The following is a 16113-nucleotide window of genomic DNA, read 5'->3' as shown; positions in this document are numbered from 1 at the left end:
TTGATGGCTGCATAATATTCCACTGTGTATATATACCACCTCTTCTTTATCCATTCATCTGTCGATGGACATCTTGGCTCTTTCCACAGTTTGGCTGTTGTGGACACTGCTGCTATAAGCATTGGGGTGCACGTACCCCTTCAGATCACTACATTTGTATCTTTGGGGTAAATACCCAGTAGTGCAATTGCTGGGTCATAGGGTAGCTCAATTTTCAACTTTTTGAGGAACCTCCATACTGTTTTCCAGAGTGGCTGCACCAGTTTGCATTCCCACCAACAGTGTAGGAGGGTTCCCCTTTCTCCGCATCCTCACCAACATCTGTCATTTCCTGACTTATTATTTTTAGCCATTCTGACTGGTGTGAGGTGGTATCTCATTGATTTGGATTTCCCTGATGCCGAGCAATGTTGAGCACTTTTTCATGTATCTGCTGCCCATCTGGAGATCACTTTTAAACTCACATACTATATTTGTTTTTTCTTCCTTGCTTCTTTTAAGACCAGGTAAGAAACCAAAAATAATGATTTTCCTTTTTTTAGTTCTTTTTCTTCACTTTAGGGAGGTAAAGATGAGATAAAATTTTGATGCCCAAAGTCAGAAATAAAAGGGTCATTAATATCCAAATTTAGTAAATAGTATATATTTAAATATATATTTATTTAATATACCTTTGAATACCTTTATATTCTAAATAAGATAGCATGTTTTCATAGGAATACTAAAGATGTTTTTCCCTCAGGTTCTACTAATTTGAAATTTATTACAGATACTTAGCAAGGATCAAAGTTGACTTTAAAACTTTTAGAACAATGTTATTTATACTGTTAGGAATAGATGCCAGTAATATAAATATTCTGATTAACTCAGGAGTTAATTCTCCATTTGGCTTAGTCTTCTAGAAATTATGTTTTTGGGGAGGTGGAGTGGGAAGTGTTCAGTAGAGTTAAATCAGCAAGCCTGCATTGCCCAAACCCTTCATATACTGAGATCTTCAGGACCAGCCCCTGACCAGTTCCTTCACGATAATGTCTAAGCCCTTGGAATATCCGACCTGTAAGAGTCTCTTTGTATGCTGGAGGCTTTGGACCACACCAGACAGTTTATGCTAACATGAGAATTTATGGTGAACACCTGTTTTTGTATGCTTGGAACACTGGGCTAACTTATATCAGTTTGATCTCCTGGGTTAGCGGGTGGTGGCTGGAGTCTGAGTAACTAAGGACAGTCACATTCCATGCCTACACAACTCCCAAAAGAATCCTGGACACCAATGTTCAAGTGAGCAACCCTGTTTGGCAACACATCATATGTATTCTCACACATCATTGCTGGGAGAATTAAGTACTGTCCATGTGACTCTACTAGGAGAAGATAACTAGAAGCTTGCATCTAGTTTCTCCTGGACTCTGTCCCTCTGTGCTTTTTCCCTTTGCTGATTTTAATCTATAGTTTTTTGCTGTAAAAAACCATAAGTGTAGTAGCTTTTCTGAGTTCTTTGAGTCCTAGTGAATCACTGAACATGAAGGTGATCTTGGGGACCTCTGATGCAGGTTCTGAGTCCAATTATTACAGCTGTCAGCTAAAAAAGACAGGAATATTTTTCCCAGTGCCTACCATAAAGCACAGTACTATGATAAACACTTTACAAGTCATTTCATCTAAACGTCATAAGCTTTTTTCAGATAAGAAAACTAAGGATCACAGAGGTGACTTTTTAAAAATTCACACAGCTAAATAACAGAGCACTAGGATCCAAATCCAGATCTTCTAAGTCTAAAGAATTCTCTTCATTACCTTTATATCTCCCACGACAAAATAGTGCAAATTACTCATTAAACATTTGTTAATGAAATATAAATTGTGAGGGTTGCCTGGGTGGCTCAGTCATCAAGCGTCTGCCTTCGGCTCAGGTCATGATCTCAGGGTCCTGGGATCGAGTCCTGCATTGGGCTCCCTGCTAGGCGGGGAGCCTGCTTCTCCCTCTCCCAGTCCCCCTGCTCTCACTATCTCTCTCAAATAAATAAATAAATCTTAAAAAAAAGAGAGATATAAATTGTGAAAAAATGGGAATAAAGGATATGAAAAGAAATTTAAAAAGGTAGCAAAAAATAAATGTTATAAAAACAGCTGCTTTTATAAAGAACCTCCTAGGACAGCTCAATTGGTTGGTTGGCTGGTTGGAGGAAAGAGAAAAAGAGAAAGGATAAAGGGGAAGAGAGACTTTGTAAGGGTAACGGGAAGACCTTAAGAGTAACGTAGGTGATATAGTGTATATGGAGGCAACAAAACAAACAGAAACCAAAACAAATGACATATAGTTCATACAAATAGGAAATTTTGAAATTGAAATTCTATAATCAAGGGAGTGATTACCTTGAAAAGAGAAAGTACTTTTTCAATAAAAAAAAGAATCCTCCAACTTATTGCTTTTCTGTTTTGTTTGACTTGATCTCCCTATGCACTTTAATCTCAGCTAAATAGAGCCTTAGTCATAAAAATGAAAAAATGTACTTCTTTAGGAAATTAATTCCTCAGATATGCAGGAATACAAATCTGTTGATTGCTTTTTTTGAACTTTCCTAGTGCAGTAGAATAGTGATTATAACATGTATATGTTTTAATATTTCTTCTACCACTCAGCACCTCCTCCCCAAATAAAACACCATAGGTTAAGGCAAATCCAACTATTTCTTAGAAAATAACAGATATTAAAATGTACTTACCTGTTTTTCTTTATCTACTCCAGACATGAAAAGTTGTTTGTATTTGTCTTTAAAAGCAAAATTTAGAGCTTGTGTTGGAAAATATCGGATAACATTTGCCAAATTGCCACGCCAATAACTGAAGAAACCTACAAAAGAAAACATATTAAATATAAACTTGTATTATTATTAAAAAATTCCCATAGTTTTAACAAACTTAGTTATTTGATCTAAAACTTACACCCTTTCTCATGAGAAAAAATTAAGTCTACATGTGAATCCACTGAAGAAAAAAGGCAGTGTTAGCTCTATGTACCCCATTCCAATTTTGTTAATTGCCAATAAAAAGCCTTAAATACCTTAAAATCTATGGAAAGTATCATCATTTGAATATAAGGCTTTTTACTAGTAGAAAAACAGAGCTCACTAATATTTGTCAGAGAAGCTAGTAATCCTTAGCCTCATTTCCAAATCAGGATATGCAATTCCTATGGTTAGAACAAATTGGTTTGTATATATACATATGAAAATGAGAAAGCCTTAAGAGTCTAAAGTGGGGGCCCCTGGGTGGCTCAGTCTGTTCAGCGTCTGACTCTTCATTTTAGCTCAGGTAACGATCTCAGGGTTGTGAGACTGAGCTGCACATGGGGCTCTGTGCTGGGTGTAGAGCCTGCTTAAAACTCTCTCTCTCTCTCCCTCTGCCCCTTACCCCGACTCCCTCTCAAAAAAAAAAAAAAAAAAAAGAGTCTAAAGTATACTTATTTTTACCTTCTGGAACCTAGCCAGAAAAGGGATCAATTTACAATTCAAGGCATTCTCCAGAGGCCTGATGGAGAGACTGGAGAAAACTTTACAGGTCAATAATCTTCCCACTTCAAATCTCCATGGATTGACCAATCCTTAAAATGCAGTCATTGCGTTACCCCTATAATTCAGAGCTACCTTTATAATCTTTATAACTGAGCTGCCCTAGAATACAATAAGCTATCTTTTCAGCAGCCATAGTTGTTTCTAATAGATTGCAAATTGTCCAATGGTTTGATCTGGCTACTCTGAACAGGATACCTCTAGTCCCAGCTTGGAGAATACCCAGAATCAATCTTCTAAAGATAAATATTCAAATGAAAATAATCTCAGTTGACTGGGCTGATGCTCAAAAACTGAAAGTTATATTTACTTGTTAAGTAAGAAAGTCTGATTTGTGGGGGGAAAAAACAAAACAAAACACAGGATTTCGGTGAATCCCAAACTGCAAGTAAAGCAATTGCACAAAGATAATTAAGAAGCATATTTAATAGCCAAGAAATAATCTCAGTACTCACAACTGATTCTGTTTTTACTAGGACATGGACCATGTAATGCTAAATGTTACCATTTCCTGAGTATTTAATATGTGCCAGGCACTGGCCAAAGGCAGTATATTTCATTTAATCACCACATTATGCTTATGATGTAGGTTCTCCTATAGTACCCATATTATACATGCACAAACTGAAACTTAAAAGTTTAAAAAACTGTCTACAGACATGGTTAGTAAATAGCCAACCAGGATTTAGTCAGGTCTTGTGTCTGACAACAAAACTCTATTCCAGGTTTGGGTTTCTGGAGAAATAAATCTTAAAAAATCTTTAATAAAAGTGTGGTAAATAAAGCTCTTTTTAAAAAAGGAAACTGATTATTATAAAAAACTTTTGAGGCAGTATTAACAAAAACAACAATACTAAATTCTAGGAACTTCTTTTTATTCATTTAATCCTCATAATCACCCATGAGGAAGATATTAGTCTCTCCATTTTAAAGATGAGGGAATAAGTTAAAAAAGAATTTCTAAGGCAGAGGGAAGTTAAGTAAGTTGCCCAAGGTCACTTAAAAAACTGTAGCTCTGGTATCCTATGACCCAGCAATTGCACTACCGGGTATTTACCCCAAAGACACAGATGTAGTGAAAAGAACGGCCATATGCACCCCAATGTTCATAGCAGCAATGTCCACAAGAGCCAAACTGTGAAAAGAGTCGAGATGCCCTTCACCAGAAGAATGGATAAAGAAGATGTGGTCCATATATACAATGGAATATTACTCAGCCATCAGAAGGGATGAATACCCAACTTTTACCTCAACATGGATGGGACTGGAGGAGATTATGCTAAGTGAAATAAGTCAAGCAGAGAAAGTCAATTATCATATGGTTTCACTTATTTGTGGACATAAGGAATAGCATGGAGGACATTAGGAGAAGGAAGGGAAAAATGGGGGGGGGGAATTGGAGGGAGAGATGAACCATGAGAGACTATGGACTCTGAGAAACAAACAGGGTTTTAGAGGGGAGGGGGGATTGGTTAGCCCGGTGATGGGTTAAGGAGGGCACGTACTGCATGGAGCACTGGGTGTTATACGAAAACAATGGATCATGGATCACCACATCAAAAACCAATGATGTATTGTATGGTGACTAACATAACATAATAAAATTAAAAACAAATAAACAAAAACAAACAAACAAAAACAACTGTAGCTCTGGGATTCAAACCGAAGCAATCTGGCTCAATAATTTAGTCCCTTATCTACAATACTTTTTCATATATACTTTAATCAAGTGAATATTTTCTATACTAAGAAAGGTCAACTGTTTTTTTTTAATGGAAGCAAAGTAAAAATCTTAAAACATAAGAAATGTAAGCAAATTATACAGGAATATTTCTTGCTAGTTATGGCCACATTGAATTATTGAGGGAGATTGGTGAATCTAATTTTTGGAGGTATTTTTAGTGATTTTTAAGTTCTTCATTGTTAATGAAAACATTTAAGAAAGCATTTGTATTTTCTTAGAGGTTAGACCTCCAGAGGAGAAATACAGAGAATGAAATATGACTGTGTAAATGATATTGAAGAATATGATTTGATTTTCTAGACCATGGTTTATAGTAACACAATGACAGGTTATTGGCAGAAGACAAAGTCAATTTTAAAAGGATGAAAAAGAACATATTGGCTGGAAAATTGCCAATATAATCAAATGGGATTTAAGTTGAAAAAAATCATTTGTTTAAAAAAAAATAAAGTTTAGAAAAAGTGCCATATATCAAAAGATACTAGAATTTCCATTTTATACATGGCTTTTAAATATTAATAGTCATTTCGAAATGGCTCACTCAGCTGAATGGTACGGAGATACTATGGGTTTTAGATTATAAGTTATTAGTAATAATTCTGTAATTATGATTATAGTCTGAATTAGTATTTATTTCACAAAAGAATATCATATAGAGGTGTTGGGGTGGCTCAGTCAGTTAAGCATCTGACTCTTGATTTCAGCTCAGGTCATAATCTTAGGGTTGTGAGATCCAGCCCCACCTCAGGCTCCAAGTCCACAGGGAGTCTGCTTGAGATTTTCTCTCACTCTGCCCCTCCCCACCAAGCATGCTCGCTTTCTCTCTAATAAATAAATAAATCTTTAAAAAAAAGAGTGTCGTATATAAGAGCAGTAAAAAGGTTTGTAACTTTGGCTAATGAATTAAACAGGGAAGATTTTGAAGACAAAGTCATCTGTAAATTAACACAAGACCATGAAAGAGTACTGGATTTATGAGTCAAGGGGTTTGGTAGAGTTGGTTGAAGAACCTATTCTTTTTAGCAAAAATGCATTTGCATGAAAGAAACCTAAAAAATTCATCAAAACAAATGTCAATGTCTCAATGAAAATCTTAAGCAAACAAAAAGTCTAGAAACAAATCCCAAGAGGTATAACAGGAAAACTGGCAGCTCTTAATGGGTTATATCTAAAAAAATATAATCTCACATACATAAAATACTTTTGCATATATTTCACAGAATTCATGGATTCCCTGAAGCTACAGTGCCAGGTTAAGAACTCCTCTTTGGGGGGGCCTGGGTGGCTCAGTTGGTTAAGCCTCTGCCTTCTGCTCAGGTTGTGATGCTGGGGTCCTGGTATCAAGCCCCATGATGGGCTTCCTGCTCAGTAGGTAGCCCGCTTCTCCCTCTCTCTCTGCCCTCCCCCCACCCCCCGCCACTTGTGCCCTCTCTCTCTCAAATAAATAAAATCTTTAAAAAAAAAAAAAACCTGTTTTAATCTTTTTTCATAGATCACCCTTAACAAATTTATTCTTATTCCTTTCCTTGCATCTCACTGCTATACCATGCTTTTAGGAGCTTCAAGGTCCCTGCTAACAGTGCAAAGGGAAAGGAACCTCAAAGTGAAATTCTGAATGTATTTTCTGTAGGAATATTATTTCTGGGGGCCAGGTTTCAGGGTTTTATTCAACTATACTTTAGGTACACTATGTATCTATGTAGGTTGCCTCAGACAGACTACAAAAACCTACTTTTTGTATAATGCAAGTTTATACCAAATACATTCATTTACAAATGAATATCAGGAATATATGTCTGTAAATTTAAGAAAGCATACATACTGATTAAAGAGTTAAAATTTATTAAGTATTAATTGCAACAGACACATGGTTTAACACTTTGTTTAACCCTCACAACTAGCATATTGGGTAGGTACTATTACTATACCCAGTATACAACTGAGGTGATTGAGGCTGACAGAGTTAAATAAAAATTGCTAAAGGTCACAGGTGAGGAAAAGGCTGGGACTTGATTCCAGAATCTGACTCCAGACCTAGAGCTATTGAATCTCTACTGCCTCTCTATAAAAATCCACTCTGGCTAAAACAGTAGTATTTTTTAGTCAGTATAATCCATTCTGGGGGTGGCTGGAAGTCTATTTAAAAAAAAAAAAGAATGATCCATTCTGGATAAAAACAGTATTTTTGGTCAGAATAAAACAAGGGAAAAGAGTGATGCAAATGTAGGAGTATTTTGACTCTCTCAAGTCATATAGAATAAAAGGACAGTTTCTTAAGATATAACCACAAAATTGGTAGAGAAACACATAGTGATTGTGGTATCTTTCTCTGTTAATAACAAAATAAGTTTTTTACTTAATTGCTAAGAAAAAAAAATCTCTTCAAAATCTAAGGCTGAGAAAAACTATTATAAACTTAATTCTGAGAAAATAATTAAGAATTAAAATAGAACAAACAAATGAATATAGGGGGGAAAAAGAGAGAATGAGGCAAACCGTAAAACAGACTCTTAACTATAGAGAACAAACTGAGGGTTCCTGGAGGGGAGGTGGGTGGGGGCATAGGTTAAATGAGTGATAGGAGGGCACTTGTAGTGATGAGCACTGGGTGTTGTATATAATTCTACACCTGAAACTAACATTACACTGTATGTTAACTAACTGGCATTTAAATAAAAACTTGAAACTAAAAAAAATAATAATTATAATAGATCTGATGGGAAAATGAGAAAAAGTTACAGAGTCATTTACTGGTGAACTTATTTGCCAAGAATGAGAATGCTAGGCATGTTTGGGTATAAATATTCTAGACTGGTGGGCTACAACATGTTTTGACAATATGCCTATCAGTAAAAAATATGTAAGCATGACTTTCTAATATATATATATACTAAAAAAATTATATACATTTTCCACTATACTACTCTATTATGCACATTTGTAAAATATACCCAAAATAGAAATTAAAGGATGAAATAAAGATTTTTTCATTTAAAAACCTCTTATTTGGTACCTAGTACGTAGCTGACTTGCTGAGGATAGCATTAAGAATACATTTCTTGAAAAAAAAAAAAAAAAAGAATACATTTCTTGGTCTTATAGAGCTTGTATTTTGAGAGGAGGGACCAGGGAGACAGACAATGAACAAATAAATATGTCAAGTGGCTATAAGAACAAAAATAGTATATGGAGATGGAGGAATGAGGAAGGGCTATTTAGATAGGGTGGTTGGGAAAAACTTCTGGCTAGGAGATATTAGAGCATAACTCAGCATTCATTTGAACAATTAAACAGCATTTTTAGATGTCTTACTAATCATGATGTTTTCATACCATCATTTGCTATATATCTCAAGTCACCCTTAGGGTAACGTTCATTCTTAAGAACAGTATACATGAATCTATGTTTCAAATAGTCTTCTTGATCATTTCAAATATTCAAATAGCCTTCTTGTCTCTATAAATCCAATTGAGCAAACATAAACTATGTTTATTATATAATAATTGAGGAAGGGTACATGTCATCCCCTCTCCAGTGTGTAATTCATACTTTTTTCCAGAATGCCTTAGTGTCCTGTAATATATAATTCACATTTGGCCCAAGCGTAGGTGCCAGTGCCAACTCATATACCAAATATCATAGTTTATTTTCCCATTTTATTTAAAGTGAATGCCTAATATTTTCTTTCCATACCCCAAAACACTGTTTTCAAGATATAAAAAACCTCATGGCCAGAAACTCCTAAAAAAGAAAAGAGATCTGGTAGGTGCTTAAAAATGAGCTGCACAGATCAGATCTTCAAAAGATTAGGTTTACAATGTATTAAATAAAACAATTATTTTAATTTAAAATATTCTTACATATATGCATATTGTGCCCAGTGAAAAATTATTGCATAGACACCAAAATGTTAACTGTGGTGATTTTAGTAGTGATTTGTTTTACTTTCTGCTTCTTTATATTTTCTAACTTTCTATAATAAACATGCATTATTTGTATAATAAAGGATTAAACAGCATTAAATTAAATGCACACGAAGTTGGAAGGTCCTACAACCAACTAAAGAATAGAATAAATCTTTTATTTATTTATTTATTTATTTGACAGAGAGAGAGACACAGCAAGAGGGAACACAAGCAGGAGGAGTGGGAGAGGGAGAAGCAGGCTTCCTGCTGAAAAGGGAGCCTGATGCGGGGCTCGAACCCAGGACTCTGGGACCATGACCTCAGCTGAAGGCAGATACTTAATGACAGCCACCCAGGCGCCCCAAGAATAGAATAAATCTTTAAGAATAGCATCAGCCAAGATAAATCCAGAAGATTTCATAAGCCAAGGAAAGCTTATAAGAAGTATGAAAGGTACCCAAAGAGATGTTTAAAGCTAAGTTCAGAGCTTTAAAATGAAGAGATCTATCTTTGGAGTAGAAAGAAAGCAGAGATAAGGTAAGATAGTGTGAGAGCATCTACTTGTGCCTAAGGAGTTCATTCTCTCAGGCTCATTTCATGTTGCCTACAGAAAAGTTATCAGTAAAATTAGAGCAAACATGAAACACAAAAGAAACTTCAGAACATTTGAGATGGAGATGTGTCTTGATTTTCAAAAAAAATGACAGAAGGTAAATTCCAGAAAATAATTTCAGAACTTGACTGCCTCAGTAAATTCCAGAATGATCTACCACAGTGATTCTCAAACTTACCAGATTCAAGTCCTCTATACAGAACAAATATTTTACAATATTTCCTTTACTATCTAGAAATAGGATTCAAAGACTGTGACCTCTTCAACAATTTTTTACAAATCCATATAATGCCCTCTCTACAGGAAGAGAAAATAAAGACATTCTGAATAAAATAGGTATTTTAATTAGTAAATTGGTGAGGCATGAACACACCATAGACAAAATGGTCAGATATTTGCCTCTACTTAATAATGAATGTTATACTTAAGATACCATTAACATTTCTTTTAAAAGGGCTTAATAAATATATTTGTGTATATAAATGTGCAATCATCATGAATTCAATAGTTAAGTGGTGACCAAATATCACAAGAAGAATTGGTGAGTTTTCCCAATGGTGAACAGTTCTCAGTACAATTGTTTTAGCAGGGGAGGGACAGAGGAAGAGGGAGAGAGAGAGAGAATCTTAAGCAGGCTCCACGCCCACCTGGTGCAGAGCCCCACACAGAGCCTGAGGCGGGGATCCAACTCACAACCCTGAAATCATGACCTGAGTCAAAATCAAGAGTCAGACACTTAACCGACTGAGCCACCCAGGTGCCTCTTATAAGGTACAATTCTTAACAAAACAAAGTACAGCATTCCCTCTACTCACATGGTAGCTGCATTTCTGGGATCAGTGTTTATGGAAACTGTCCCAGATAGTTTGTGTTTATAAGTAAATCAGAGTTAGGTTCTAGGCGTAGAAAATCATAAACAGGTTTTACTGCTACAAGAATGTCCAGTGGGAGAACTGAGTCATTCAGGTTGTAGGATAAGTGTTTGTTGTGTAGGACTGGCCATGTACAGCAGCAGGATGTTTATCATCCCTGGTTTGTGCCTTTTACATCATTGCAATTAAGGATTACACCCTTCTATCTTTGTGCTAAACAAAAAATTCCCTACAAGTTTGTAAAAAAAATGCCCCTAGGTGGCAATATTATCTCTGTTGTGAATTCTAATCTCTTAGCACAATATACCATGGTGTGTGTATTCATAACAAAGCCTTGTATATAAGAATAGAAAACATCTTAAAGTTCTGCTTATGATCATCTCATTGGAAGGTAAAGAAAACAGGGACTGGAATACTATTCAGAATGCTCTCAATTTACAAGAGCCATATTGAGTATGTTTAGGTTTAAATATCATTTAAAACACTTAAAATATAAAATGAATTAGCACTGATCAGCACAATCTGACCAGGATATTTAACTTTACCTGACTAAATATTTAAAGCAGATTAGCTAATAGATAACAGAGTCCCTTACTTCTCTGAAAAGGTCTTAGAATATCACCCAAGAAGAGAGAGGTTCCCACTTTTCCTTTAAAAACCCTGGTGGAAATGGGAAGCTTACTGTGATAAAACAAATGGGAGTGGAGAAATATGAAGCACTATGAAAGACCTGAGCTCAGCTCCCTAGATGGGCATTCTAAATTTACAACTTAGATGATGCCTTAAGAGTTACACTTAGGGGCATCAGCCGGTTGAGCTGGGTGGCTCAGTCGGTTAAGCATCTGCCTTCGGCTCAGGTTATGATCTCAGGGTCCTGGAATTGAGCCCGGCGCGTTGGGCTCCTTGCTCAGCAGGAAGTCTGCTTCTCCCTCGGACTGCCATTCCCCCTGCTTGTGCTCTCTCTCTAATAAAATCTTAAAAAAAAAAAAAAAAAAAGAGTTACACTCCACCCTAAATACTACACTCAACAGCTCAAGAGGAGTTGTAACTACATCCCTAGGGAGAGAAGGCTTTTTTCATGGAAGAGTAACCATAGACATAGGAGTGGAAGAAAGGATGGCACTGGAGTTGAAGCCAGTTCACTTCTTGTTCAGAATACACAATAAATAAGCCTATATCCTTTTTAAAGTTCATATAGAGTTTTCTTTTTTTTTTTTTTTAAAGATTTTATTTATTTATTTGAGAGAGAGAGCACATGAGAGGGGGGAGGGTCAGAGGGAGAAGCAGACTCCCCGCCGAGCAGGGAGCCCGATGCGGGACTCGATCCCGGGACTCCAGGATCATGACCTGAGCCGAAGGCAGTTGCTTAACCAACTGAGCCACCCATGCGCCCTCATATAGAGTTTTCAACTGAAATCAACTACGTGGGTGAATTACAGAAAATTGCTGATAAATTTATCCTCTTATCCACTTAGCTAACTTAGGAGCAATTCTGCAACAGGAGGATATTTAATGATTAACAAAGCACTTTCATTATTTATTCCTTGAAATCATTTCAATAATCCTGGAAAAAAAAACCCTCCACAATGAAAAAAGATCAAAATTTTAATTAAGGCAGGGCTGATGCAAAATACTACTGTCTTTATTTAAAATTTTGATATTTTGCTCATCTTGGATTTTTCGCATTTTGATTTGTATCATTTGTCTTTTTGAGTTTTGGGAGCCCTCCACAAGTTTCTGTAGGGGTGAATGCCTCTTTAGTTTCCGCCCTGGTCTTCAGTAGTTCTCAAGAATAAACAGAACCTCTTTTCACTGAATAGGAACCAGAGTACTGGGAGGCTCCGACACTTCCGTACCTGGAGTACTTCTCTTAAAAGTACTATTTCAACAAATACTTAAGCACCTTAAAGCACCTGTTAACATACAGCCAAGTACCTAATGGCATCTCCCTCAATCCTGGGAGGTCAACCGCTTTCCTTTTGAGCCAGGCACAACTGCACAAAGGTGTAAATCCTGATGTTGAGGAGAAACTTAAGAGAAAGAGAATGTGGTGGCCTCTCCTACCCAGGACTGGTCACGTTATAGGCCTTCTGGGCTCCAGGAAGCCTAGCCTCTTGAGAGTGGTTAAGAAACTGAATTCTCTGTGCACAGTGAAGAAAAAAACTCATCACCGACCGATGCGGCTGCGGTGCAGTCCATCCCCTCTCGCTCCACCCCCTTTTCTGGGAAGCTGACCTAGAATGGGAACGGCTGGCACGGTGGCCTCTGGTACGCACCTTGCTCGCGGGGAATCCGCACCAGGCAGTCCACCATGCCTTTGTACTGCGCCTCGGCACTGATCTGCTTGGACGACGCCTGCACCTGCAGCAGCAGCTTCACCCGCTCGATGGGGGCCACGGCAGTCTTGGACACAGCCGCCGCGATCCCGCCTGCCAGCAGGTCCTTCCCGAACGATGCGGGGTCAAAGAGCCGCTTTTCCGACTTCTTCTCTTGCTTCTTCTTCGGAGGTTCACGCTGCATGGTGGGACAGTGGAGGTAAAAACAAGCAGCAGCAGTGGGAAACAAGGCTGAGAAGGACGACGGAGGGAAGCAGAAATCCGCTTCAGTGTCGTCCTGGCGGGAAAGCAGCGCTCAGGATGCCGGGATATCGGCGTGCAGGGCCCGGGTTCCCCGGAGCTGCGCAGGCGCCTCCAACCGCCTCCCGCCTTCCGGCACCGGCCACGTGACTTCCGACACGTGGCTCCTCGGCGCCGAATGCGGTCTTGACAATCCTCCATGGGGGCTTTGCTTGCTGCCCGCAGGGTCAGCAGGCCGTGGGTACTGAATCGCAGAGGTGCAGGAAGGGAGCTGGGAGAGCTAGTCCAGTGTAAGGATATTTAGGAGCCAAAACTAGAACAGAGTAGCAAACCAACTAAAAGCCAAGTTTAGTTTTAGTTACCAGGGTTATCCTTCCATTTTCTCTTATAAATCTCTTCAATTTCAGCTCCTTTAATCTGGCAGGGATTTGTTTATCTAGTCACGTTTTCAGTCTGCCGTTGCTGATAGCACCCCAGTGGCTTAATTTAACATGTTCCTCTTTCTTCTGTATTTTATTTAAATTGGTAATTTTATCTGGAGCTGTGGTCCCAATCCATACTGACCGAAGGAGAGAGGGCTGGGCTGTTTTAACTAATCCTTGGGCTTAGGGATCCTAATGTGCAAGGCTGAGAACCAATGACCTGTTCTAGAACAGTGTTTCGCAGCCTTTTTGTTTTACGACCCCTTTTCACTCTTAAAAAATTAGGACCACAAGGAAGCTTCTGTTTTTGTGTTACACATATTGATACCATTTCAGAAACTGAAACGGAAAATTTAAAAATATTAACTTAAAGTAACCTATGATATAAATAACATTTTAAATAAAAAGTAACTATTTTTCGAAACAAAAAAAATGAGAATAGCCTTGTTTTATATTTTTGAAAATCTCTTTAATGCCTGACTTGTCCCCACTCTACTGCAATACCACACATCGTGTAAGCTGCTGGAAAACTCCACTGCACCGAGAGAATGAGAGTGAAACAGGCAAATAGCGTTTCAGTATTTTTTTTTTTAAATATTTATTTATTTGAGAGAGCGAGAATGAGAGAGTGTACATGAGAGGGGGGAGGGTCAGAGGGAGAAGCAGACTCCCTGCCGAGCAGGGAGCCCGATGCGGGACTCGATCCAGGGACTCCAGGATCATGACCTGAGTCGAAGGCAGTTGCTTAACCAACTGGGCCACCCAGGCGCCCGCGTTTCAGTATTAATAAGAAAAGTTTTTATCTCATGGTGTCTCAGAAGAGGTCTTGTGACATCTATACTCATAGCACACTGAGAATTCATCTGGAAGCTTATCAAATTCAGGTCTGACTCTGGGCAAGAATACACAGTAGATGTACATCTATCCTGCACATAATGTCTCTTGCTCTATTTTCTTTCACCTTGCTTTTTTTCACTTTATACATCCTGGAGATCCTTCTGTGATAGTATATAATATATTCCTGATTTCTTTTTATAGCTAGTCTGATGGTTTCTAATAAGTAGAGATTCTATTTTATCATCTCTTACTCTGTAGGACCTGCAGTCTTGAAACACATCTACAAAACATGAATGAGTTACTTTTGTGAACTTGAGGTTCCAGTTTTTTATTATCTCAAGTGTGTTTTTGCACTTTTAATACGACTTATCACTAGTACAAAACCACACATTTAGGCCAGGATTCCAGAGCAGGAATTTTGTTTATATTTTGATTACCTCATACAAAACCAGTTGGCAAGTCCTACTGGTACCATGTTTAATGCTATCTTCATTTCCCTAGCAGCTTGGCTCTTAACTGGATTTTCAGCCAAATCTCTCTCCATTTTACATGCTGCTGCCAGATTAATCTTTCTGAAACAATTGCATTAATCATTATTCCTAGGCTTAAAAGATTTAAAGTCTTCTCATTGCCTGAACTTCAAAATCCTTTGTGAAATCCATTGCAAATTCAAGAAGTGATTGATGTTTTATCCGCAAAAATATGAATAATGAAAGGTTTCGGTCTCCTTTAAGGGAATTTGAAGTATTAACAAGCATACGGGAAGAGATTTAAGGGGGCAGGGGGAATACTTGAGTCACACTCTGGGCAAGACTCTTTTTAAGGTGCCAAGAGAGGTCAAAGGAACTTCTCTGGTCACAGGGATCATACACATCTCAGACAGAAAAAGCAAGTGTTCTGTTGCTCTCCAGGGAGATTTTCTCTTCCTTCCTTGCCTCCTTCCCCCCCGCCCCCCAACCCCTTCTGACTCTATAGTTGACGGTGTTTATAGCATATTGCTTTATGATATCCTCAAGTGTATTTCTGACATACACTCATTCATAGAAGACAGCAAAAGTAGCTTTTTTTTTTCTTTTTTTACCTTAAGAGCTATGAATCAGCTCTTTTCAATACACTGAGCTAAAAATGTTTAGCTGCATTGCATTTTATTTACTGATTTAGGGAACAAAAAAAGTTCTGGTGATTTATATGTTGATATTAAAAGTATAGAGTCTCAGGGCCTTTGAGTTGTTCAATCTGCTTTCCTCAGAAATCAGCATGGTTAGTTTTCTCTCTTAGTTCAGGTCTAGGATCATCTCGGCAACCCTTTCCCTGGTCACCCCAGTTCTCACACTTCATATCCCATTTTCTTCCTTCAGTTTTTTTTTTTCCTCTTAGCTTTTATCGATATATTTTACTTATTTGTCTTATTTGTGGCCTGCCTCCCCCCCGGGAACATCAGGTCCATGAAGGCAGGAATTTTTAGCTGTTTTGTTCACTGCTTTATCCCCGGCATCCAGAACAGGGCTTGGCACAGAGCAGAAAGTCAATTATTTGTTGGATGAATGCATGAAAAGACAACAAAACTGCAAA

At 37.8% G+C, this 16113-nt stretch overlaps 1 protein-coding gene across 1 annotated transcript in view; it reads right to left on the bottom strand.

Moving 5' to 3' along the window:
* SLC25A31 (solute carrier family 25 member 31) overlaps nt 1-13651 on the bottom strand; it is a 41295-nt gene extending 27644 nt beyond the window's left edge. The window contains exons 1-2 of the mRNA XM_064583173.1: nt 12983-13651; nt 2727-2854 (exon numbers count right to left, since the gene is read on the bottom strand). Of these exons, the coding sequence (XP_064439243.1) occupies nt 2727-2854; nt 12983-13226 (372 nt within the window). The 5' untranslated portion in view covers nt 13227-13651. The remainder of the gene's footprint in view (nt 1-2726; nt 2855-12982) is intronic.
* Nucleotides 13652-16113: the final 2462 nt, after the last annotated feature.

This window comes from Mirounga angustirostris, unplaced genomic scaffold (genome assembly GCF_029215605.1).
Source record: "Mirounga angustirostris isolate CCGP_5_RB_7025 unplaced genomic scaffold, mMirAng1.0.hap1 SCAF_2, whole genome shotgun sequence".
Taxonomy (NCBI): Eukaryota; Metazoa; Chordata; class Mammalia; order Carnivora; family Phocidae; genus Mirounga; species Mirounga angustirostris.
The sequence above is the reverse complement of the archived record's forward strand: the minus strand, read 5'-3'. Positions and strand labels throughout refer to the sequence as shown.